The following is a 24,220-nucleotide window of genomic DNA, read 5'->3' as shown; positions in this document are numbered from 1 at the left end:
ACAGGTTAGCAAGGACAGAGTCAGAGAGAGAGTCAGAAGAAGGGGTGGGAGAGGGATGTAGGTGGAGGCGAAAGCAGCGACTGACACTCGCTTCATTGGTCGAATGACAGTGAAGGAGGCTGGCATTGCTGGGGGTGGCTCAGAAAGAGGACCAAGGGATCCCAGATAAGAGGAAAGGAGAGAGTGGTCATCAGAGGGAGAGTCAGAAGCAGGGGTGGGAGGGGGATGTAGGTGGAGGCGAAAGCAGCGACTGACACTCGCTTCAGTGGTCGAATGACGGTGAAGGAGGCTGGCAGTGCTGGGGGTGGCTCAGAAAGAGGTCCAAGGGAACCCAGATGAGAGGAAAGAGTGTGGCAGGCAGAGTGAGGCGGGCTGGAGGGAAGAATAGTGAGAGAGGGAGTCACAGAGGACCCGGAACTGAGATGTAGACGATTCAAGAGAATTGAGGGGATGTTGAAGTCACCAAGGAGGAGGAATTTGGAGGAAGAGGTAGAGAGGGCTGAGGTGAGGTCAGCCCATTCAGAGAGGAAGAGGGCGATGGGGCCAATGGGTCTGCAGATAGTGGCGAGTGTGAGAGAGAGAGTAGGCGAGACCCCCAGTCTACAGACAAGGCGTTCAAAGGAGGAGTAGGATTCAATAGGAATGATGGAAGCAGGTACCCACTCAGGGAAGATCAGGGCCACTCCACCAACCGGCCTGTTGAGTCTGGATTTGGAGAGGATTTTGTAGCTCTGAGGAAGGAGAGTGTCAAGAGCAGTGACAGAGCTGGCATTGAACCATCACTCGGTAAGAGCGAGGACGTCCAGGTCAAAGTCTTCGAGAAGGAGACAGATGTCAGAGGAGTGTTTGACAGCAGAGCGAGTGTTAAGAATAGCTAAGTGAAGCTTGTTGCCTCCTTTGAAGGCTCTCAAATGGGGTGTTGTGAGAAACCTGAAGGTGTCCCACCCGTTAGTCCCCGGGGATCTGTCACCCAGGTGGCTAGGACACAACCATTGCTTTTGGATCCAGTTTCTGAGGGCGGACCAGTGCGGGAGGCTCACCTGGATGAGTGGTCTACGGGGAGTGGAAGTGGGAAACCGGAGGGCGAGACGCGGTATCCCCTTCCCAGTAATACCTTCTCCACCACCTAGGAACTCAACCAACCCCGCCCCCCTTTCCCGACACAAACTTTTTCATGGACAGTTCAGTTTGAGCAACAGCGGACTAACACCAGAGACGTATAATGTCCAAACACCATGTTGATGTTCATGTTAAAGGATATTTGTACCGCGCACTATCAGCACCGAAGTGGTCCCCTGGCGGATCTGAAATAAAGGGGGGTAGGTTAGGCGTGTTAGTAGGGCAAAGTTTGGAGAAGAGCAAGGGAGCTGTGAAGTACTGTTGGCAGCTTCAGTTCGGTTAACACAGTTTGCCGAGCATATTGGTGTGTTATTCGGTTCTGAGTCCGTCATGTGCTGTTGTTTGGTGGGTCTGTGTGGAGTGAGTGGTTGTTCTTGCGGTGTGGTGAAGTGCGTGCGGATTGCTGCTGCTTCAAGAGGTGTAGTTGTGTTTGGTTAGAGTGTGAGAGGTGTGTGAGGAATGGTGAGGTTTTTAGTTTATTTTTTTTTATTTATTTTTTTGGGTTGGTTAGTATCCTTGTTAGGAGAGATGAACAAGTTACTTCTTACCTTGTAACGTTCTTTCGATGGGATGTTCCTCCGACATATTCCTTATCTTTGATAGATCATCTCCCAGCTTGCTGTCTTCGGAAACATTTTTTCAGTAGAGGGCGCAGCGCGTCGACGTCCCTCGAGCCGATGTCCCTCGACGGCCTCCGTATCGGCGCCGACGTCACCACGCGTATAAATAGACTCGCGCAGCGTCCGTTGCTCAGTTCCGTTTTGACGTTAACAGTTGTTTTACATGAATTGGTTATTGACCTTGAAGGAGCGTAAGCTGCAATCACAAGAGAAGTATTACTGCTGGGATGGATGGGAGGAGCGATAAGGAATACGTCGGAGGAACATCCCATCGGAATAACGTTACAAGGTAAGAAGTAACTTGTTCTTCGAAGGGATTGTGTCCTCCGACGTATTCCTTATCTTTGATAGACTCCCATAGCAGTGGTGTGCAATTGGAGGTGGGAGTAAAACGCCATGTTTTCTTTAGGAATGAACTGAATGTAATACGGCTTTGCCAAACCTAGTCTCTTGACTAGAGGAGGAATCCAGGTTGTAAAATCTTGTGAAGGTATGTGCGGACGACCATGTGGCAGCCGCACATATGTCTCGAACCGGAACCCCTCTTTGGAGGGCCGCGGAGGCTGCGATACCCCTGGTTGAATGAGCCCTAAGATTTTGAGGAGGCTCTTTCCCGGCCAGTCTGTAACATTCTAGGATGGCCAACATAATCCATCTGGAAATGGTTTGTTTTGTTATCGGTAGTCCCAACTTGTGCTCCGAGTAACCCACGAACAGTTGGTATGCTTGCCTAATCCTAGCAAGTCTGCTGATGTAAAAGCTTAAAGCCCGCCTTGGGTCCAGCCTATCTAGACTTTCTTCCTCTTTCCCCGGATGGGGAGGCGGATAGAATGAAGGCAAAGTAATTTTCTGAGTGATGTGGAATTCAGAAACCACCTTTGGGAGGAAATTAGGCTTCACCTGTAGGACAACCTTGTCTTTATGAAAAATTGTATGAGGGGGTTTACAAGATCGAGCTTGTAATTCGCTCACCCTTCTAGCAGATGTTAAAGCCACTAATAAGATAGTTTGAAGGGTGAGAAATCTTAGCGAACAAGAGTGGAGTGATTCGAAAGGAGTACCCATCAGGAAATTTAAGACTAAATTTAAGTCCCATAAAGGAACCTGGAAAGGTTTTGGAGGGTAGACATTAGTTAATCCTTTTAGAAATTGTATTACTAAGGGTAATTTGAAATACGAAGGTTCCTCCGCAGTGCGCTTGAAGATTGATAGCGCTGCGAGATAGCCCTTGATAGTGCCAACTTGAAGGCCTGAATTTGCCAAATAGAGTAGAAAGGATAACACCGTTGGTGTACCACATGAAAAGGGGTCAATATTCTCTTCTCTACACCAGCTGCAAAACTTGTTCCACCGGCAGCGGTATAAAGACTTTGTTGCTGGCCTTCTGGCCGAAAGCAACACTTCCATGACGTCATCAGGGAGGTCCCAATCCTTGTATCTCAACCTTTCAGAAGCCAGGCGTGAAGGTTGAGGTTTCCGATGTCTGGATGGAGAACCTGACCTCCCTTCTGTGAGAGAAGATTCTCCTTGAGTGGAAGATGAATTGGAGGGCAAATGGACATGTCCAGAAGGTCCGGGTACCATGTTATCCTGGCCCAGTCTGGGGCAATTAGGATCATGGTTCTCCGGAATCTTCTCAACCTCCTGATCATTTGAGGAATGACAGGGACTGGTGGAAACGCGTACAGGAGTGGAAACTCCCATTCCACTACGAACGCGTCCCCTAGAGCTCCACTCGGGGGAAATTCCCTTGAACAAAACAGATCACACTTTCTGTTGGTACTGGTGGCAAAGAGATCCACTTGAGGGGTTCCCCAAAGGGCGAAGATCTCCTGAAGGACTTCCTGAGCTAGTTCCCACTCGTGGGAGACTGTGCCCTGACTGTTAGGAGCGTCCGCCGTCAAGTTCTTCTCTCTGGCTAGATGGACTGCCGATAGAGAGATTCTTTCTTGAATTGCCCAAAACCAGAGCTGCATTGCCTCTCTGGACAGTGGTAGTGATACTACGCCTCCTCTTTTGTTGAGGTAGTGCATGGCCACTGTGTTGTCCGTCATTATCAGGACATTTTTCCCCTGTACAGATGGCAGAAAAGCTTTCAGCACTAGTCTGATTGCTCTCAGCTCTAACAGGTTGATATGTAGTCTGGACTCCGATGGAGACCAACGACCGCTGATGGTCAAGTCGTTGGTATGGGCTCCACACCCCGTGAGTGAGGCATCCGTGACTACTGTTATCTCCGGCCATGGTTGCCAAAACAGTTCCCCCTTCAAGATGTTTTTCTGGCAGGCCCACCACTGAAGGTCTCGAGCCACCTTGTCCGGAATCTGAAGGAGGTCTGTCATTCTCCCTGAGAATTGTGACCACTGAGTCCTCAGTGCCCACTGAAGAGATCTCATTCTCAGGCGAGCCTCTGGCACAAGGAAGATGCAGGATGCCATGAGGCCTAGCAATCTCAAAAAGTCGAAGGCTGGGAGACGTTGGGCATTTTGAAACTTGGTGACCATCTGCAGAATATCTTGAGCCCTCACCTCTGGTGGCAAGGCTTTTCCCAGGGAAGTGTCCAGGACCGCTCCAATGAACTGGAGTCTCTGTGATGGTATCATCTGTGACTTCTTTAAATTGAGGGAGAAGGTCAGTTTGTGAAGCAGGTGTCAGACATAATCTAGCTGGATCTGAGCTTGTTCCAAAAATACAGCTCTGATCAGCAAATCGTCCAGGTAGGGGTAGACGTGGATCCCTTCCCTCCTTAGACTTGCAGCCACTACTGACATTAGCTTGGTGAAGACCCTCTGGGCGGAGGTCAGCCCAAATGGCAGAACTCGAAATTGATAATGAGAGCCGCCAATTGCGAACCTCAGGTATTTCCTGTGTTTGAGATGGATTGGCACATGGAAACAAGCATCCTGGAGGTCCAGAGATACCAGCCAGTCCTGGAGCTGGAGGGCCTGAAGGATCTGAGAGAGAGTTACCATTTTGAACTTGTCCTTCCTGAGGAACTTGTTCAATTCTCGTAAGTCCAAGATAGGTCTCAGTCCTCCGTCTTTCTTCGGTATGAGAAAGTAGGGGAGTACCAGCCCTTGTTTCTCTCCGCTACAGGTACCGGTTCTATGGCACCTTTCTCTAGCAGGTCTACAATTTCCTGCAAGAGGAGCCGATCTGGAACTCTCAGAGAGCTGTTCCCCGGTGGATGACTGAGGGATGCGTAGAAAAGGCAGGCAGTAACCTTGGGCGACTGTCTCCAATGCCCATGTATCTGACGTAATAGCCTGCCATTCCGTCAGATGTTGAGTTAACCTGGCCCCTACTGGTGTTTTGTGAAGAGAGTCCTCAGAGCGGTTTGGAGGCGGCTGATGCAGATGCCGAGGGTAAAGAGGCACCTGCTGCTGCTGCGGCTTTTGTGTTTTTATCCCGTCCACCTCGGGTGAATTTCTTCTGACCCCTTTGAACCGGCTGTCCTCTGCCCTTTCTGAATGCGGAATAGAAGTGAAAGGACTTAACTCTCCAAGAGGTTCCTGAGGGGCGATATGGTGTCTGATGGATTGCAGCTCCTAAGGATTTTGCTGCTGCCTTTGATGTTTGTACTTTTTCTAAACTGTCATCCGCCTTCTTACCAAACAAAGAAGAGCCGTCAAAGGGCATATTCAAGAGTCTGCTTTGCACATCTGGAGCAAAACCAGACTTTCGCAACCAAGCAAATCTCCTGGTTGTTGTACTTGCCACCATGGCCCTGCTGATACTGTCAGCAGAATCGATGCCAGTCTGAAGGGATTCGCACATTGCGTCCTTACCATCCTTAATGATGTTGAGAAACGCTTCCCTTTCTTCTCCCTCCGGGAGGCAGTCAGCCGCTGATGAAGCACACTCCCAAAGTGTGTGGCTGAACCTTGCGAGCGTACAAGTAGCATTGATGGATTTCAATGCCATGCTACATGCGGAAAATACTTTTTTGGCCATAGAGTCAGATCTCTTATCATCCCTATCCTGTGGAACAGTAGGGTAAGCCGATTTACTACCTGCTGAAGTAGCTGCCTGAACAACCAGACTCTCAGGAGTTGGGTGTTCGGATAAATAGTCAGGGTCAGCAGAATACACCCGATATTTAGCTGATAGTTTCTTGTTAACTGCTGGGATTACCTCAGGTGTTTCCCAGTTTGCCAATATTCTCCTTTGTAATGCCGCATGAAATGGCACCACAGGATCCTCCTGTGGACCTTTGACCAAGATGTCTGTGAGGTGGTCTTGCTGAAAAGCAGGTGAGGGTGTGGACCATCCCATAAACTCTATTATTCTTGCAATCAAGATTCTGTAAGGGGTTTCAGCATGTTCCCCTGGGTCTGGTGTGGCAAATTCCACTTCTGTGGAAGTGTCCAACCCACTTGCTTCCTGTAGTGGTTTCATGGAGGTCTTTCAACCTACCTTCCTCAGAGGTAAATTCCTCTGGTGCAGGAGTTGCAGATCCTTGCATCTCAAAAGGTCTTTTTTGATCTGAATCCTCCCCTTCTTCATAAATAGAAATTAAGACCCTGGAGTGGTCAGGTCTTGAAAATGGTATAAATCCCATTTCCAGAGCAGAAGGAGCCAAATTTGTCATGACTGGTTGAGAAAACATTGACGTCGCCGACGCAGACGTTAAAGGCTTTGAAGCCATCGAAAAAGGCGTCGAGAAAGGTGGTAGAGGCCTTGATGAACTCAAGAGTATGGGGATTCTACTTTAGGTTGTCGACGACATTCTCATGCTCGAGGCTCTGGGTATGGCCACTGGCTGTGAGGTGGCCGTGGGTTTATCCTTTCTCGGCGTCGAAGACGGTGTCGACTCGATTGACCTGTGCGTCGAAGAACCCTTCGATAACGGCGTCGACGACGCTGATCTATGTGTCAAAGGGATCTTCGACGATGGCGTTGAAGATGCAACTTTGCCTTTACTCGAAGGTTCGTGATGCTCGAGTGGCTTCTTTCGCCGGGTACTGCGACTCGCGGCTTTTTGCTTTTTCGGGTCTTTCACCCAGGGTATCACCCTCAGCAGTCTTCGAGGGGGTCGAGGCCGCTTTCTCAAAGACGCTTAGCATATTTTTCCTGAATTCCTCCCACTCAGCCTGAGAGCTATGTTTTGTGGGGCAGGAGACCCTTTTTGGGGAAACGGAAGACGAAGACGAGGAAGGGGATCTTCGATGTCTCTTTTTTGAATGCTTAGATCTCGAAGAGTGATGGGAACTGCTTCAAGACCTAGAACGAGAATGTCTTTTATGATGGCGAGGAGACTAATGTCTCGACTTCGCCGAGGAAACTTTCGAAGAAGTTTTAACTGCCTTACCTCTCTCGAGCTTCCCCTTACGCTCCTTCAAAGCTTTCGCCGTCATGGACATGCAGTCCTCGCACTCCGAACAATGGTGCTCGATTCCCAGGCACCACAAACAGATCCTGTGAGGATCCGTCAACGATATTTTCTTTCCACAGTCTCAACATTTTTTGAAGCCGGACAGTGGAGTCGTCGGTTCGGGTGAGGAAGCCATCGAGTACGAGTCGGTATTCACAAGGAATATATCGATATATTTGACTGAAGAACTGAGCAACGATATTCTGAGGCCCCACGAAGCGCAGAAAAACGGAACTGAGCAACGGACGCTGCGCGAGTCTATTCATACGCGTGGTGACGTCGGCGCCGATACGGAGGCCGTCGAGGGACATCGGATCGAGGGACGTCGACGCACAGCGCACTCTACTGGAAAAAAAATTCGAGGCCAGCAAGCTGGGAGATCTATCAAAGATAAGGAATACGTCGGAGGACACAATCCCTTCGAAGCATATTTCTATTGCGTCTCCTTCATGGTTTAGAGAGGGTTGTTTCCTTTCGGTTATTTAAGTTTCAGCGCAATAAGGCTGTCTCATCCCTCTGTCATTGTGCTAAATTAGCTACTTTTGTGTTTCCCTCTTTGTATTTGGCCAGCCCCTTTATGCCAGTTTGTCTTTGCTGTAACCTAGATTTTGGATTGATTTACTTGCGAGCTACCCCCGTTCCCTACATCCTTTCTGAGTAGGTAAGGTTATCGGTAGTGTTGTGCATGTATGCTCATTTCTGTCCATGGTCAGGCAAGGTCGGGCAATTACGGATTATACAAACCTGACTTCCATCACACCTCCCCACACGGATAAAAGGCGGAACATGAAAGCACACTCTGAGCGAGGCAAAACACATGAGGAAACAGCAGTTCCAAGATGGCAGTTTAATACAACGAGAAAGATGGTGAGACAAGAGTGGGTTGCAAGGAGGGACCTGCCACTATGCAAGGTTAGTTCGAGGATGATTGTTTGGCTATGCATTGTATGTCCTGTTACTGTCTCACCTTGTGGTGCCATGTTCTTAATGTGTAATGTCTGTAACTAAGCTGTAAACCCACTTGTTCTCATGCGTCCCGATACCTCAGGGTCCGGTGCGCAAAACAAATAAACAAACCCTTGACCTATAATGAGCATTACTTTCATGAACCTTGGAAAGCAAGAAACTGAAAACCAGGAACTAAGGCTGTACAGTGTGACGGAGGTACCCTGGGCTCTCACGCGTCAATGACCAAAGCGGGGAGGAGCGTTTGCCGCTGTGGTACTGTCCTTGACTCCTACAACAAAGCGAAGTCCGAAAAGAAAGCACAGCCAGGTAGTCGGACAGACTGATACCAAACCTGCTGGTGTTTTGAATCAAGGTCGCAAGCGGCAGCATTGTATAAAGAGAACCGTTATTGTTATTTGGCATTTATATAGCGCTCTATATATCATTGGTATGATCTCAAAGCGCTTGTCGGTTAACCGCCCTTGGGGACCGTAGTCCAGGTTAGTCGAGAGAGTAGGGTAGTATAGAGTGCTTCTGTGCACTCAATTTGTGTGCAGCTAGTGTGATTTGCCACTGTGTGAAGCATTTGGGATAAGCAACGCAAATACAATTGAAAGGGGGGGCGCTGTTGCGCACAGTGAGATGGCCGCTCCCGTGTGAGCTCCTGAGACATTTTGGGCCGTAATGTAAGCAGCACCGTTCTAACGAGCCGGTTCTGCCTGTAAACTTGTGGAGATAAGAAGAAAGTACTCAAGAACATTGATGCAAACTTTGCCTTGAAACCTTGGCCCAGGGTGAGAGCTACATCATGTGAACACACTCCTGCAAGCAACATGGCAAGCCAGCCCTTCCTCACCAAGCCGCCGGGGGAGGAGCCCGGCCGCGAGCAGCCTCGAGGACGGGGAGCCTGAGCTCTGAGGCATGCCTCAGCATATTGAAAGGTTGCGGGCGCTCCGAACTCCATCGAGCGCCTGCAGACAACACTCCTGCCATAAGGAAACGAGATGGGACGCACTCCTCAGCAGCAATCCCTGCAGAAGCGACCGAAAGAGAGGCAGGGAGAGGGGGAGTGGGCTGAGGGAGTGCCTGTCCTGGCCTGGGGCCCTCCGCATCCTGCTGTGTTTTGCTGGCTGCCCCACCCCTCCATTAGCCCAAACAACCCTTCAGGATTGGGCGGTGTCCGTGTGCGGGTCGGCCACTGGCAGAGGAACGTGGCCCTGCCCGCGACGTCACCCGCACCTCAATACAGCCGAAGCTGAAGGTCGGGACACACTAGCATCAGGCGTGGGCGGCAGCAACAGGAGCGTAGCCCGACTCCCCCCTTTCCCTTAGCCTGTGCGGGGTGAACGATCCCAGATCACAGGGAGAAGAATAATTGAAAGGGCACAGACGAAACACGTGTCTGGCACCTCACTATCACCGACAATAAAGTGCCGCTCCCCAAACTGCACCCGCTGCAGTTGGCCCCTGTATCCACTACCACTGAGGCTCCCAGCATACCTGCAAAGCTGATCATCCAGAGTAACATAAGGATATAAGAGGAGTCTTACAACAACAACATTGAGGCCCCCCACATATAAACCTGCGCCTCATATACAGGTCATTCCATAGAGACGGGCTTGCCAGCTGTAACCCCGAGGACAAACCTCAATAGCGTTAACGCAGCAACAGCAGTGGCCAAAGAGCATATTGGCCTTATCGGATGGGGGCAACCTGAAACGCCCACCCCCTTCAGTAACTGTTAGTTACATCCTCAGGACAGATCACTGAAACCGGGAAAGGGGGCAACAAAAAAGCGAGTCAGTCACTTCCTAATACCACTGGGCCCTGACACACCCACGCTACTATCAGGGCGGATGACAGACAATTTGCGGTGTCTAAGTAAGGGCTCACCGAAACCCAGCCATGACCCATAGTCCATCGGTCTCAACCCACAATATACCATAAATGCTCATAGTGTAACGGAGGTTGACAACGGTCGACGAGAAAGAGCAGGCAATACAGGCACGGCAAGGGGAACGTTAAACACAAAGTTACACCGTATTGCCTGGATTAACACCCTCCCCCCAACCCTAACATCCTATTTCATCAGACACGTTGCGGGGTACGAAACAGTCAGCAAGACCCTGGGGCAGTGCAGCGGACCACACCAAAAAGAAACACTTGCAGGGGCAAACCCAGGACAACCAAAAGACGATGCCCAAGGGCCTCAGTCCAAAGAAAAGGTGCTATAGAAAAATACACAACAGCGACAAAGAAGGGCACGGAGTCCACAATGTCTACAGAATCCATTCCGCAAACGCAACCAGCCACAACTGCACCCGCAATGGAACCGCAAGCAGTCTTCACGGCTATGCAACAAGGATTCACCTCTCTCAATGAGAAACTGGATGGGATAACAGCTAATGTTGCTTCGTTCAAAACTCAACTGGATAAGACCACGAACCACATCACGGAAGCCGAGACCCGAATCAGCAATATAGAGGACTCACAAAACACAGTGTCAACGATGGCGAAGGAACTGGGAAAGGTCAAAATAAAGTGTGAAGACTTGGAGGCCAGATCCAGACGAAATAACATTTGCATAATAGGTATGCCGGAAGAAGCCTTGAAGGGACCCATGGAGCAGGCGGTGGAACAACTCCTACGGGATCTACTGGGGGACCCTGGATTGTCACCTATGTTCATCGTGGAGCATGCACACAGATCATTTGCACTACAACCCAAGCCCAGAGCCTTCCTGAGGCCCATCATAGCACGCATGATGAACTATAGAGACAGAGACTTGGTATTGAAAGCAGCTAGGGAAAAGCAAGATCTGAGATGGGAGGCCAATAATATCCGCATTTTCCCTGACTACATGATGGCAGTACAGCAGGAACGATGTTTATTTATTGGGGTCAAAAAGCTTCCGAGAGAACGACACACTCCCTATGCAATGTTATACCCGGCCAGGTTGAGACTAGATTACCAGAATAAAACCTACTTCTTTACTTTCCCCGAGGAGGCAGTGAACTTCGTTGAAGCTGATATCCCCCTTCCAACTCATCAACCAACAAATGAGGCGGACTTCTGAAGTGTCAAGCGTACACGACGACAGAAAAAGTGGAAGGAGCTAGGGCTCCCCTAAGTGGGTGCTCCATAAAGATTAATGTTTTAGAGTTGAACTTTTGGTATTAGTGATGTACGCATCTCCACTCTTCATAATGGGCTCGAGTAACAACAAGCAGAACTGGCCAAGAGTGAAAAGAATATTAACTACACGGCCTGGAATGTCGTTGCAGTACCCCCTGTAGCAGGAGCACATCAAGTTATGGGAGGGGAAAGGGTAGGGGTCATGGGGCATAGTTAAAGTTCGGGTAACTATGAGGGAGGGGGAGGTACACAGGACATGTTTGTTGGGGTATACAGTGGGGAAAAAGGGAGTAATAAAAAAAAGCACACGGGTACCGAGATCAGACACAGACATATTCATGGCAAAGACAGAACATACTAAGCGTAACCATATAAACAAGTGAGATGATGGCTAAAATAAGGGAAGGGGAGTTCACTATGTTGACCTGGAACGTCCGAGGGCTGGGATCCTAGATAAAGAGAAGGAAAATGATGGCTTATATCACCAGACTGGGCCCTAGAATAGTATTTCTGCAGGAAACCCACCTACTACAGCACCAAGCCGGGAAGCTTCCCCCTAACTGGTGACCACATCAATACTACACATCATACTCTAGCCACGCTAGAGGGGTGGTAATCCTAATACACAAAACTATACCATTTCTTTACACAGAATGTGACCCCGATGACAGATATATTATGGTGCATGGCACCCTTCACGACATGGAGGTGGTACTACTCAATATATATGGCCCAAATATAGATGACCCCAGCTTCTACTCCACACTATTCGGGAAACCCGCGAAATTCCCCACAGCTCACTTGGTATGTGGCAGCGATACAAACACCATCATTGACATACATCTAGACCGCACATCTGATCAGCCGAGGGCATTGACCAAAGCGGCCCAAATGATACTCACCCACATGGCTGACTTGCGCCTCAGGGACGCATTGCGCTCCTTAAACACCATCAAACGGGCGTACACGTTCTAGTCCTCGGTGCACGATATGCACTCCAGAATAGACGTGTGGCTGTTATCCCATGATTCACTAAGCTGGATCACCGATACACACACAGGACATATTCTGACCACTCACCTATACAGTTATTACGTATCCCTGTGATCCCTGTGATCAGAATAAACAGACCTCCTTGGCGGTTTAAACCAGCAGCGCTAAAAGACCTGGTTTATAAGACAGCGCTGGCCCAACACATTCGGGAATACTTCGACATCAATGAAGGTTCAGTGACTAGCCAAGCGGTACTATGGCAAGCATTCAAAGTATGCATTAGAGGCATCGCGATGTCCACTGAATGCGGTGTCCTGAAAGATATCCGCAGGTACTTAGAGCGCCGTGAAACATATATTGCCAATATACAAAACCTGTATGCACAAACACCAACTGCACAATTGGGGCTGGACATCAAGACCAACCTCGACGAATTTAAAGAGGAAGCTGATCGTGAGATCCACTACTTTGACATGCCTGCAGCAGCACGGCAATATGGGGAGCGTGAGCACCCTGGGAGACTGCTGGCCAAGATGGTGCGAGGGGAATGTGGGCCGACGAGTATTCCATGCATAACACGAAACAATGGCACTGTGACCACGGACAGTCAAGAGGTTGCGGGGGCTTTTTACGACTTCTATAAACGACTATACTCCACACAAAGCAATACCACTGACGCGGAAAAAGGTCAATATATATCCCAAATACCAAAGTCACTGATAGCAGACGTCACCAGGGAGACCTTAGAAACCCCGATCACGGAGGCAGAGATATCTGAAGCCATAAAAGCGCTACCCAATGGGAAAGCACCAGGCACGGATGGCCTTGGGGTTGAGTTCTACTTAGAAAAAGGAGAGCTTCCCAAAACCACTAGAGAAGCGGTCATTACTCTGCTGCTTAAGCCAGGGAAACCACCAGAAGATTGTAGTTCTTACAGACCACTTTCGTTAATAAATACTGACACCAAGATCTTCGCGAAAATCCTGGCCTCTCGGCTAACCCCGTTAATGCCTTATATGGTCCACGAGGACCAGGCGGGTTCATAATGGGCAGATCCACCACTACAAATATCGGGCGCTGCCACAAGATTCTAACTGCAATACCAGATGAAACACAAGGGGTGGCACGGTTGCATTAGACATGCAAAAAGCATTAGATACAGTATACTGGCCATTCCTATTCAGGGTCCTACGAAATTATGGGTTCGGCCCTAACTTCCTTAAATGGGTCAAAATTCTTTACACACGCCCCTAAACTAGGATAAATATCAACGGCATCTTATTTGAATTACTGGAGTTACTAGGAGGGACCCGTCAAGGCTGTCCACTGTCCCCCCTCCTATTTGTACTAGTGATAGAACCCCTGGCGGACATACTTAGGCCCGATACGGCACATACGGATTGAGGCTGGAGGGTAAACTGGAAATTATTACATTGTATGCCGATGACATACTACTATATTTAAAGAACCCAGAACGCACACTTGGGAAGGTCATATCAGCGGTCAAAACCTTTGGCGAACACTCCGGCCCAAAACTCAACGCTAAAAAATCAAACATATTCCCACTGACGGAGGCGACTGTTGAACCGACCGACCTTCATAGTCTCATCATATGGAGTCAGGTACACATCAAATATCTGGGGGTAAATGTAGCTAGGACAGCGCAGTTATCCTGCATGCTGAATTACGATGCCCTAACCGATGCCCTGTGTGCCAAAAAGGCACGCTGGAGCGCCCTACCAATATCAATGATGGGGAGAATCGCCCTCATTAAAATGATAATTCTTCCTTAACTCTTTTACTTATTTAGCACCGTTCTGGTATGGCCGGGTAAGGCACTACTTGCAAAAATAGGAAGCGCTTGCACTGCATTCACATGAGGCGGGCACCCCAGATTGTGCTGGAGGGTACTAACCGACCAATACTCCCAGGGAGGCTTAGCGGCACCGGATCTTGAACTCTACTACCTGGCAGCACAAGGACACTATGCCGCTCAATGGGCGACAGATTTCCTCAGCCCTAAGGGAACACAAAATGAACACCCCATATCGAACTCCGCCACACTACTCCACAGCTTGACGACGTCACGCCCCAAATGGCACAATACCATTGACCCCACACTTGTCACAACCACAGCCTGGGCCAGAATTGCTGATATATTTGGGGCTGATACGCTATACCACCCAAGCATGCCATTTTGGGGCGCCCACTATATACCTCCTACTCTGGATAAAGAGGCAGCCACAATATGGGGCGCTAAGGGGATTGTTCAATGGGGCAATTGTTTCCAGACAAACGCTTTATGACATGGGAAATCCTTAAAGATATAGTAGGCGACACGCCTAAAAATAAGATGCACTACATGCGTATAAGGTCCGCCATCGCTAAGCTATGGAGTGCTTTTCCAGAAGAACCAACTATAAACCTGGGACTGGGATATATGTTCACAGCGGGGAAAGGGAAAATATCTGCTTCAACACTATACAAGACCATTACTCAGACCCGCCCGCCAGGGACACATAGTGCCAAAAGTGGGAGCAAGATCTGGGACATCCGATCAGCGAAAATCAATGGGCACTAATATGCGCCCTGACCAATCACATATCATGCAACACTAGATATAAATTAATACATTACAAAGTTGTTCATATGACACATTATACTCCGGCCAAACTGAAAAGTATATAACCCACAACAGAAAGTACATGCCCAAGATGTTGTTGCGAGAAGGCATACATCTGAAAGAGTACTGGGAAGAAATCTGTAAAGCATTAGATGAGATGGCTGATCAGCCTATGGTCGCCGATGCTGTATTTACTGGGGGCCACGGGGAAGATGAACCCAATATGGTGGAAAATACTGAATGTGAGTTTATTAATAGCTAAGAGGGCGATACTGCTGAAATGGAAAAGCAACAGCCCAACAACGAAGGGAGACTGGGACAAAGATATGATCTGGACAAACGACAACGAAGAAATATACATAGACTCACTACAAGTAGCCATCAGACCCAGAAATATATGGGCTAGATATATACAATACCTAGCTGACAAAGCGGAGGATGAGGACACACAATGATTTGCTCTAGCAACTAAAAGAAATGTATACGTTCTGTAAATGTTACAAAGTGTATATGTGTCGTACCTGTGTGCAATAATAAATAAAGGTTTTTAAAATAGAAAGGCAAAAGAAATAATTGAACTTTGTAACTGAACTTTGGGAAACCATGGAAAAGATGCCACACAGAGTGGTCCGGCACCAGGCGGATGCTCATTCAAAAGTCTCTGTTCGGTATCCAACTGATGCTGAGTGTGAGAGAAATATTGAGATCGGAAGTGGTCATGCAGCCGGTCGAGCTAAACCCTGTGCACATTCTAAAGGCTTTGATAGTTTCAAGTAAATCCAAATTAGTCTGAACTGGCTGAGGCGCACTAATTGAACGATGTATGAAAAGGTTCTGAGCCCGGCGGAGGATGAACACCCAAGTTGAATATTGAAAGGAACATGTATGTGTTTATGGGACAGCGGGCCCTCTGTGTCAAGAGACTTGCAAAAAATAAAGCGACTTGGACACAGAAGGTCCTGAACTGGGAAAATGGAACTGCGTCCTTGTGCCGCAGAAGCCAGAGTGTGTGCTTTGCTCGAGTAACCCACCCTACCTTGTGCTGAAAATGTGGGGAAGGGAGGCCAACTGCCCGAGGACCCAGACATATTATTTTAGGAACACTTTTCTTTTTCATGAACATTACCCCACATTATTTGTAACTTAGTGGTAAGGATTGGCAATAGTTTTTTTTAGTATAGGCCCTTTTAATTTGACAAGATTCTACAAGGACTGTATAATTATTATTTGATGGTCGTAGCTTGCTCCCATTTGTGAATTTATGTTAAGATAGGTGTTTATCACACCCTTGCAAAAGTTCAATAAACACCCTTGAACTGTGGTCACTTGTCTGATTTACTATTGCCATCATGCGTCCCTTACAGTGTACAGGGGTGAGGTACTCCTAGCGGTGCTGGTGGAGAGGAGGAAGGGGTGGTAGGAGAAGGGAGGAGGTTTATGAGAGAGGGCATGCGCCGGTCGAGAAGAATAGTAGGTTGAGAACCTTGGACCAGGATAGTGCCATTCTGATAGACAATAATGCATCTAGAGAATGAGACGTATGCCAGGAGTACTTCCCATCTAATGCCACCATTATTGAGCTAGGAGGAGAAAGGGGAGAGAGTGGAAACCATATTGGGGTCCATAGGTCAGGAGAGGGGACAGAAAAGAGGATGTCAATAATAGCCTGCCTGGAAGTAGCATTGACGTAGGTGTCAGCAATAGATACACCTGGGTTAGAATGCAGGATAGCTGTTTTCAGCCTTTTTATTCCAGACTTTGAGAGAGAGGTAGGATAGGTGAGAGTAGCAGTTGGAGTAGATAAGATAGACAGAGAGTGCCATGGTGATAGTGGAGGGGGGAGAGAGGGCGGGCAGGGGGGGTGGGCTGCACAATGCACAGAAACTCACCAACAGGCATTGCAGCCTGGCAGGCACAGAAGAGGTGTGCAATGAGAGACAGAAATGTACACATTTATAAAAGCACACCTAACTTAGAATTTCCAATCAAGCAGCACAGAATGGGGGATGCACAGATTTAGAAAATCACTCCTGGCTACGAATTTCCAATTAAGTACTAAAAAGCAGCAGAAAATTGGGGATGCACAGATTAAAAAAGGACAGCTAGCTTCGAATATATGGCAAGGCACTAAAAACAGCAGAAAGAGATCAATGTGCCAGTTTGACATGGAGATACGCATGTCTACTGGTGCAGAAGTTACAGTTTGCAATATCCAGGTATTTTTAAACAGAACCCAAAATGCTGCACACAACATACACTGTGCAGGTTCAAGACACATGAGGTTCAGGTTAAGATGGGTGCAGTTTAGAGGGGGCAATCGACAAATGGTGCCTGAAGGACCAGGGAACTAACAATTGAGAGATCAGAGTTCCCTAGACAGGACGAGCAGAAGACAATTGAAGACAACAACAGATTACATATAGAATCAGTTCAGGTCATCAGGCTAAGAAGGAGGTATTGGAGAGGTTGCAAAGTATGAAACGGGGGCTGACTGGTGCAGATGAGGGGACAAATGTTCAGCATCATGGTCGAAAGGATGAGAATCTCTGTGCAAGTACGGTGCAGTCAGGTGGGGCAGAAAGGCAGTGAACATATGGATATTTTGCAGGAAACAATGAGCAGGCGTGGAAGGCTTACCCGGTATTGTGAGGGCAGCGCAAGAAGCACTGGGCCGCCAAGGTGGTTGGAGGGGGCCGGCTCCATCAACTGCCGGCTCCCCATATTGGTGCTAAAAAGGTTGATGTGGCCAATCACGCAGCCCATGAGGCGCGCTCAATGTGCACATCCAAAGGAGGCAGTCTCCCTGCATCGATGGCGGCAACCATGTTAAAGCACATGCGAAAATACTGGTGCAAGTTAGGAAATACACCAGGGCCTACCTCATGGTCTGTAGCCAGAAATGCTGCTGCAATCTTGAAGGGCACCAGAGCTTCCGATCTTTGTTCAAGCAATCGGAGGCCAGCCCCTCAATTGCCTTCCTGGGACAGTTTCCTCGACTCGCAAGTGGGCCTTCCTATGTTTGCCCATCTGCCCCCTCTTCCTGTCACCAGCCCACCTGGACCCTGAAACAGCAGTGTGGGAACCATTGTGTCCATATTTGGGTATGTTTTCCCACCTGCCTCCTCTTCCAGTGCAATATCTGCAGCCTGGGAGCCTACCCCCTCCTTCCCCTTCCTGGGAACCATTTCCTATGTGTGTCCACCTGGCATGTCCTGCCCACTTCCTGTACCAAGCCTCAGTGCTGGGCAGCCCAGATGGCTCTTGAGGGGGAGCAAGAGCTGTGGAAGGGGGGGTCAGGGAGGGGTATGTGCCTGAATTGTTCATCCTACGCCCTGTGATCCCTGCTTCCTTCATTCATGGTCCCTCCATCCCCTTCCTGAGACAACTGTGGAGGGAGTGAAGGGGGGCAGTGGACTGTACCTGCATGAGTCATCTTCCGTTTCACCAGTCCCTGCCCTTTTCCTGTCACTAGGACCATGGGAACTATTTTGACCTTCTTCCCCATGTCTGTCACTTGGACAGCTGTGTTCATCATGGCATCTCTTCCTGAGAAAAACATCCCCTCCTCTCTGGAGGGGAAAGTGACAGCTGTCCCTACATGTGTCATCCTACACCCTGTGATCCCACACCCTTCCTCCTTGGACCCTGTGGCTGGCCCTGGAGGGATGGAGCAACAGCCTTATAAGTGGACAGAGGACCAGGGCTCAGTCTCTTTTTGGTTGCAGTGCTGTGCTGGACGCGTGGTTTGCGGGCAGAGGAGCTACAGAGGCCCTTAGCAGGTATACTTCTCCCAGTCTAGCATACTCCCCTTTCCGTCCCCCTGTGCGCCACTCACTCTCTGTTCCACCCTCTTTCCATGTACCACTCTCCCTATGCCTACGTGTCTGTGCCGCTCACTCGCTCTTTCTCTCCCTCTTCCTCTTGGTGTGCCTAGCTAGTATGTCTGCCATCACTTCCCCGCCTTGTGCCCGCAGCCCTGTGTAGACAATCATCTGTGTCCAGTGTGCCTAACGTACTCTGCTGGACATGTGTCTACTTCTGCAAAATATATGTGTTCCTTATTTCTGCAAAGACTTTGGTGCCTTCATTTGTGTTCCTGCCTGTTCTTGCGGGGTTGGGGAGGGGTGGACTCAGTACATATACACAACACACTCTCACTGGGGTCAGTTAATTCCCTGGCTCACAAATGTGGCCCTGCCTGAGGTCTCCCACATGACCTTCCCCATGTTGGCCTGCCTCCCACATCCACAACAGAAAAGCATTCTGTGGAGTCTTGGTAAGAATGGTTAAGGACTTTGAGGTTAATGCAGAGGTCTTCTCTTTGGTTAATTCGTTACCCGTAGATGAGTGAAATAGTTCTGGCCCTTCAAATGGTAGGTCAAGAATTGTTTATTATACATCTTTGCTAAAAAAGAGTAGCCATAGCCCTTAAATTCTGAGCCAGGTCTAGCCTCAGAAAGACCAGATTTAAATGCTGCCATCCTGTCTGAGAAAGGAACTGTTAAAAATCTGCCATCTCCTTCCAAAAGCTCTGGTTAGCAGCAGCCAGAAAAACATCAGAATTAATTTGGCAAGTGAAGAACGTAATTGGAATACACTTTTTTTTCAGTATGCATCCAATAGTTTGTCCTCTTGCAAGAGAGGCCCAGAACATTGTCCATGATTTTGCAAACTATATGGCTGCCGTAATAGAGGTCTGCAGCTCTGGATTTGAAGAAAAGAATGTGGAATCTGACAGCAATTGATGATTTCTGGATTGCACCTTTTAACTGAAAGTCTGACAAGAATTTGAATTTACTCACAATTTTATAGCCTCCACCAATATTAACTTTTGAAAGGCAAGCCCTGATTTGTCTTGAATCTGGATGAACAGAGCACCTAAGAGTTCTTCAGATTCAGTGGAGATTTCCTGTGGCACAGTTAGACCTATAAACTCCTTAACTCCCCCCATGTGGCCAGGCAACGCTTTGGCAGACAATGACACATCCTCCTTGGTGTCCTCGTCACAATCGGTGTCAACTGAAAAATCAGCTGCACCGGCAGGGTATGAAGTGGATATCCTTGTGATAGGTGCAGCAGAAGCATCAGGTGCACCAGGTAATGTATCACTTCAGGCACCAGAACCAGACGGTGGCAAAGAGGATGAAGGATTTGAATCTGCAGGTGCGACTACGGCGGGTGCGCCTGTCGAGGGGGAGGCATTGCAGGAGGTACAGAAGGTTATGGTTGTAACAGCTGTGCAATAATAGCTTGTGGTATAAATGCCTTTGTAACGTTTTTGAAGTAGTCCACCATTGCTTTCGAATGAATTGTAGTATAGCCTCTGAATAGAAAAACCTGTCCTCTGAGGAAGCAGGGGATGCCGTTGTCAGCATCCAGGGAGAGCAGCAAGCAGGCATAATGTTGGATGCAAGTGAGGAGAAGATGCACCAATGGAAACAGTTCCATATCTCATTGAAGAGGATGGTATAGGGTAGCAGTTTGCCAAATAAGTGGTCATCAGGGACCAGTCGGTGCTTACATGGACCTCCTTGCTAGCAGTTCGGGCAATTAAATTTGAGGCAGGTGTTACTGAGAACTAGTGGAAGCCTCGGAATAATGAGATTTGGGTGATGTTACCTCAGACACTGCTTTCGTGGTGCAGGTTACCATCCCTGTGGATTCCTTTTGCTTCTCAAAGTGTCGAGCCAACATCTTGTGGGAGCTGTGATGCAGTTGTTTGGAGTCTTGTGAGATTCCTGTTCTAGTAGGCCTCACTGAACGGTCACCAATGGAACTATGATGAACCTTATTGGAGACACAAGGAGACTTGCTCAACGTGAGAATATCCCAGTAAATGTGGAATCCTCAGAGAAAGCTCTGGTAGAAGGTCTGTGACCGTAAGGCTCCGAAAGCCTGTTAGATTCCTGACGCTTACATGTCACTGCAGGTTCACCTGACCCAGTAGAGACCCTGAAGCGTCCTCACAGTGCAAGCACTAGTAAAAGTCATCAAGTCCTCAGGCAAGTCCAGGTAGATCGTTGGCAAGCTTTTACAGAAATGGTGTTCCTCCTGTACAGGTAGGACTTGGCACACGAGATAAACACTATGTAAGTCAGCTGTCGCGTAATGTTTAACGCATGAAGCGCATACCAAAAACCATGTTACACCCGACATACAAGAACCAACAATGCTGCTGGGAGGCAAGGGAAATTAGGAAAAATAATGGAAAAGAAATTCGAGAAAATTAAAGTTCATTTTTGACGTAAAAAGGCTGCTGTCCCGTCCCCTAGGACGGGCTTCCATAAGTATGCAGGAAAGGGAACGGGACGCTGTAGTATAATTGATTCCCAATGCTTTCAGGACTCCTGCGCTGAGGTTGTTATATTGCTTCTGTACTTGGGATGGCTTTGGAACATTCCTACAAGACATAGCAGCTGTAACATATTGGTTTCAGTGCCTGTGAGCATTTTATTTGCCATAACTGAAATGTTTGAATGCTTCCTTCACCGCCGGAGCAATACAACAAATGTGGACAAAAGGGTATTGTACTTTGGATCCTTTTAGTTTTTTTCATATATAAATTTACTTAATGAACACATTTTATACAAACACCAGCACCAACGGTGAAAAAATCGCCAACTACCAGATGGTGCCTGTTTAGACATGTGACTGCACTGTGTAGACATGGTTCCTGAAATTCAAGCTGCCGTGGTGAGTTTCAGATAGCCGTCATATACGTTCAAAGAGACCAACAAGAAACATCACCCTTTGGGAAATCATGAACAGAAATAGACGGAATGAGCCAGGTACAATTCCTGCAATGAAGAAACCCCATGACATTAATTATCGAAACACACTGCAAATTCCATTCATGCAATGTAGCCAAATGACACCAGGTGTACGTACTGCCTTTCCGGATGTTGATAAGCAAATTGCCCTTGAGGACAGTACATCCTTGTAGATTTTGTGCCGATGTAACAGAATCAATGGTCTTCTCTTCTTCGCAAATTTTAGGGCACGGCCCTTCGCAGGGGCTGCAGAACATGCTGTTGGGAGAAGGCATGAATCAAACATTAGGCAAAGGTGATTAGTGCCCATTCAAACAGAAGACTACAAAACAGGAGACCCTGAAATAATGATTGGTGTACATTGTAAACAATGAGTTCATAAAGTGTTTTAACAGTAGAACAGCCTACGAGTAATTCTCCCATGTGAAACTCCCTTCCAAATAACGTCCAAGGAAAACCTACTACAAAGACTACAAACAGTCCACTTATAAGCATACCACAGTAGTAACACAAAAGAGACAATTCTCCGAGCCCAATACATGAGGACACTCAAACATGAATTCGCAATCCTACTCTTCAAACACTCAAGGGTGTTAGAGAGGTCACAGGCGTTCCCGTACATCAAGCTCTTTGCAGAGCAAACCACATCAGTAAATGGATTCCAATCTTTGGGCACAAACAACTTCAGCAGACCCTAGTAGGAAAGTAGGGCTTTCAACAACAAGCAAAAACAACCAAAAATGACACCAAACTCAACTGTGGAAAAGGTAGAATGCCTGCCTCTCATTCCCACACAGAGGTGGACTGAGAGCCGAGATGCTTAAATGAGATAATTCTTGCAAGATTTGAACATAAGCAGAATATATTATGGCACCGTAAAAGGTACACTTTCTCACCACTTGTTCACTTGACTCTGGTGACAGTAGAGAAACCCAGAAGAGGCAAAGGAGATACGGACAATGATTATAAATGCCAGATCCCACCAAACACAAATGCATAGGTGCTGGGAAGACATTTTTCAGACACAGCCCTTCTACAGGGTTAATCCAATAGAAGAATTCCCGAAAGCGGTCACCTAGCCGACAAACTAGCTGTTTGTCCCCACACACTTCCAGCAGAAAGCATCATCCAAGCAAGTTTGTGGCCTTGACTACTACCATAGGGCTCCCTTTGCGTTGAACCCCAAAATAGGCTCAAAAGCAACTGCACTCAAGTATGCTGCAAACATTGCAGACCTACAGTTTCCCATCCACTGAAAATCCCTCAACAGTCAAAAGACACTTGTGTAACAAATGCATGACTAGTAGACACAACCAGATGACCAAAGAGCTTTTGGACTCTACAATCTAGTCATTGGTGATGGTGGCAAACTGTACCCATAAGCTGAAAGCCTGTCACTGGCAAACCAGAACAGTCTGAAAACACATCTAACAATTACAGTGCACCCACAAAGCACGGCTTGCAAATCTACTACGTTCCTGTGCGCACTTGTGTACCTAGGTGTGGGCACACTCACAACACACACATAGTTTTGCTCAAGTACGAACCTCGTACAATTCCAACTGTGTTACCTTCCTCCACTGAGACCAACAACTGGCAGAAGATGCTACGCCAACAAACAACGGTACTAAATTACCTTGGAGTAAAAAGTTCAAGTTCCAAGCCACTAGCCAGCCATAAATCATCACTTACCACCTCAATTCTATACATACAGACAGCACACCATTTCTTACTCACCAAGTACCAATTATCACTAGCCAATGGCTAGTGGTAAGTAAACATTTTGCACCCATCTATATTCATATTTGTAAGGAAAAGTTAAAGCACCAACCCTCTGTGGCTCTCTGAGCTGAGAAACCCGCAACAAGCTAAGTACACTCCAATACTTTCAATAACACATTTAGAGATGGTGGAGGCATTCCCACAAATAGTCCCTGTACAATACCACAAAGATGAGAACAGGTAAAGATCCAGTTTATGAGGGTGTAAACAGAGTGGCACATATACTAGATAAAACACCCACAAGGATATACTACAGGTGACTCACAAAGATAACATTAACCTAATAGGGGAGGGGTGGAGTGCTTCAAATTAATGAGGAGTGCTATTTAAATACGTAACAAGTTACTTACACGTTACTGTTGTTCTCCAGCATGGGTCTGGCATGGATTGACATGCTGATGAATGCGATTAAACAGCAGTATACAAAACCACAGAAGGTGGCAAGGCTCAACAGAAGTACAACACTTACCCCTGGAACCGACTCACCTCAAGCAAACAGGTTGCGCAGCACCACTTCCCTGGAATCCCTGTCGTCACAGTAGAATCTCGTGAAGGTGCCCATCATCCTCCATAAAGCAGCCACGTCGAGCAGGTGAACCCCATAGAAACGCTGTCGCAGCAGCATTGGCTATGGTGGAGTGGGGTCTTGGCCGGCCTGGATGGGGTCTGTCAGCCAGATGATGACAGTGTATGATGCAGCTGGAGAGCCACCTGAATAGGGAGGCCTTCCCCTGATTCACAGGACCAAAGTTCACAAAAAGCGGAGACGTCTTCAGGAAATCCTTCGCTTCTACTGGAGGGAGAGACCTAAAGAGACCTTTCATGTGTTCCTTGACCAGTCTGTGAGACCATAACA

At 48.0% G+C, this 24,220-nt stretch overlaps 1 protein-coding gene across 1 annotated transcript in view; it reads right to left on the bottom strand.

Annotated features, from left to right (window-relative positions):
* IGF1R (insulin like growth factor 1 receptor) overlaps window positions 1–24,220 on the bottom strand; it is a 1,701,728-nt gene that overhangs the window by 876,973 nt on the left and 800,535 nt on the right. Inside the window, exon 5 of the mRNA XM_069625053.1 lies at window positions 21,701–21,840. Coding sequence (XP_069481154.1) covers window positions 21,701–21,840 — 140 coding nt within the window. The remainder of the gene's footprint in view (window positions 1–21,700; window positions 21,841–24,220) is intronic.

Source organism: Ambystoma mexicanum, chromosome 11 (genome assembly GCF_040938575.1).
Source record: "Ambystoma mexicanum isolate Mex_15411 chromosome 11, UKY_AmexF1_1, whole genome shotgun sequence".
NCBI classification, from domain to species: Eukaryota; Metazoa; Chordata; class Amphibia; order Caudata; family Ambystomatidae; genus Ambystoma; species Ambystoma mexicanum.
This window is presented reverse-complemented; position numbering and strand designations above follow the sequence as displayed.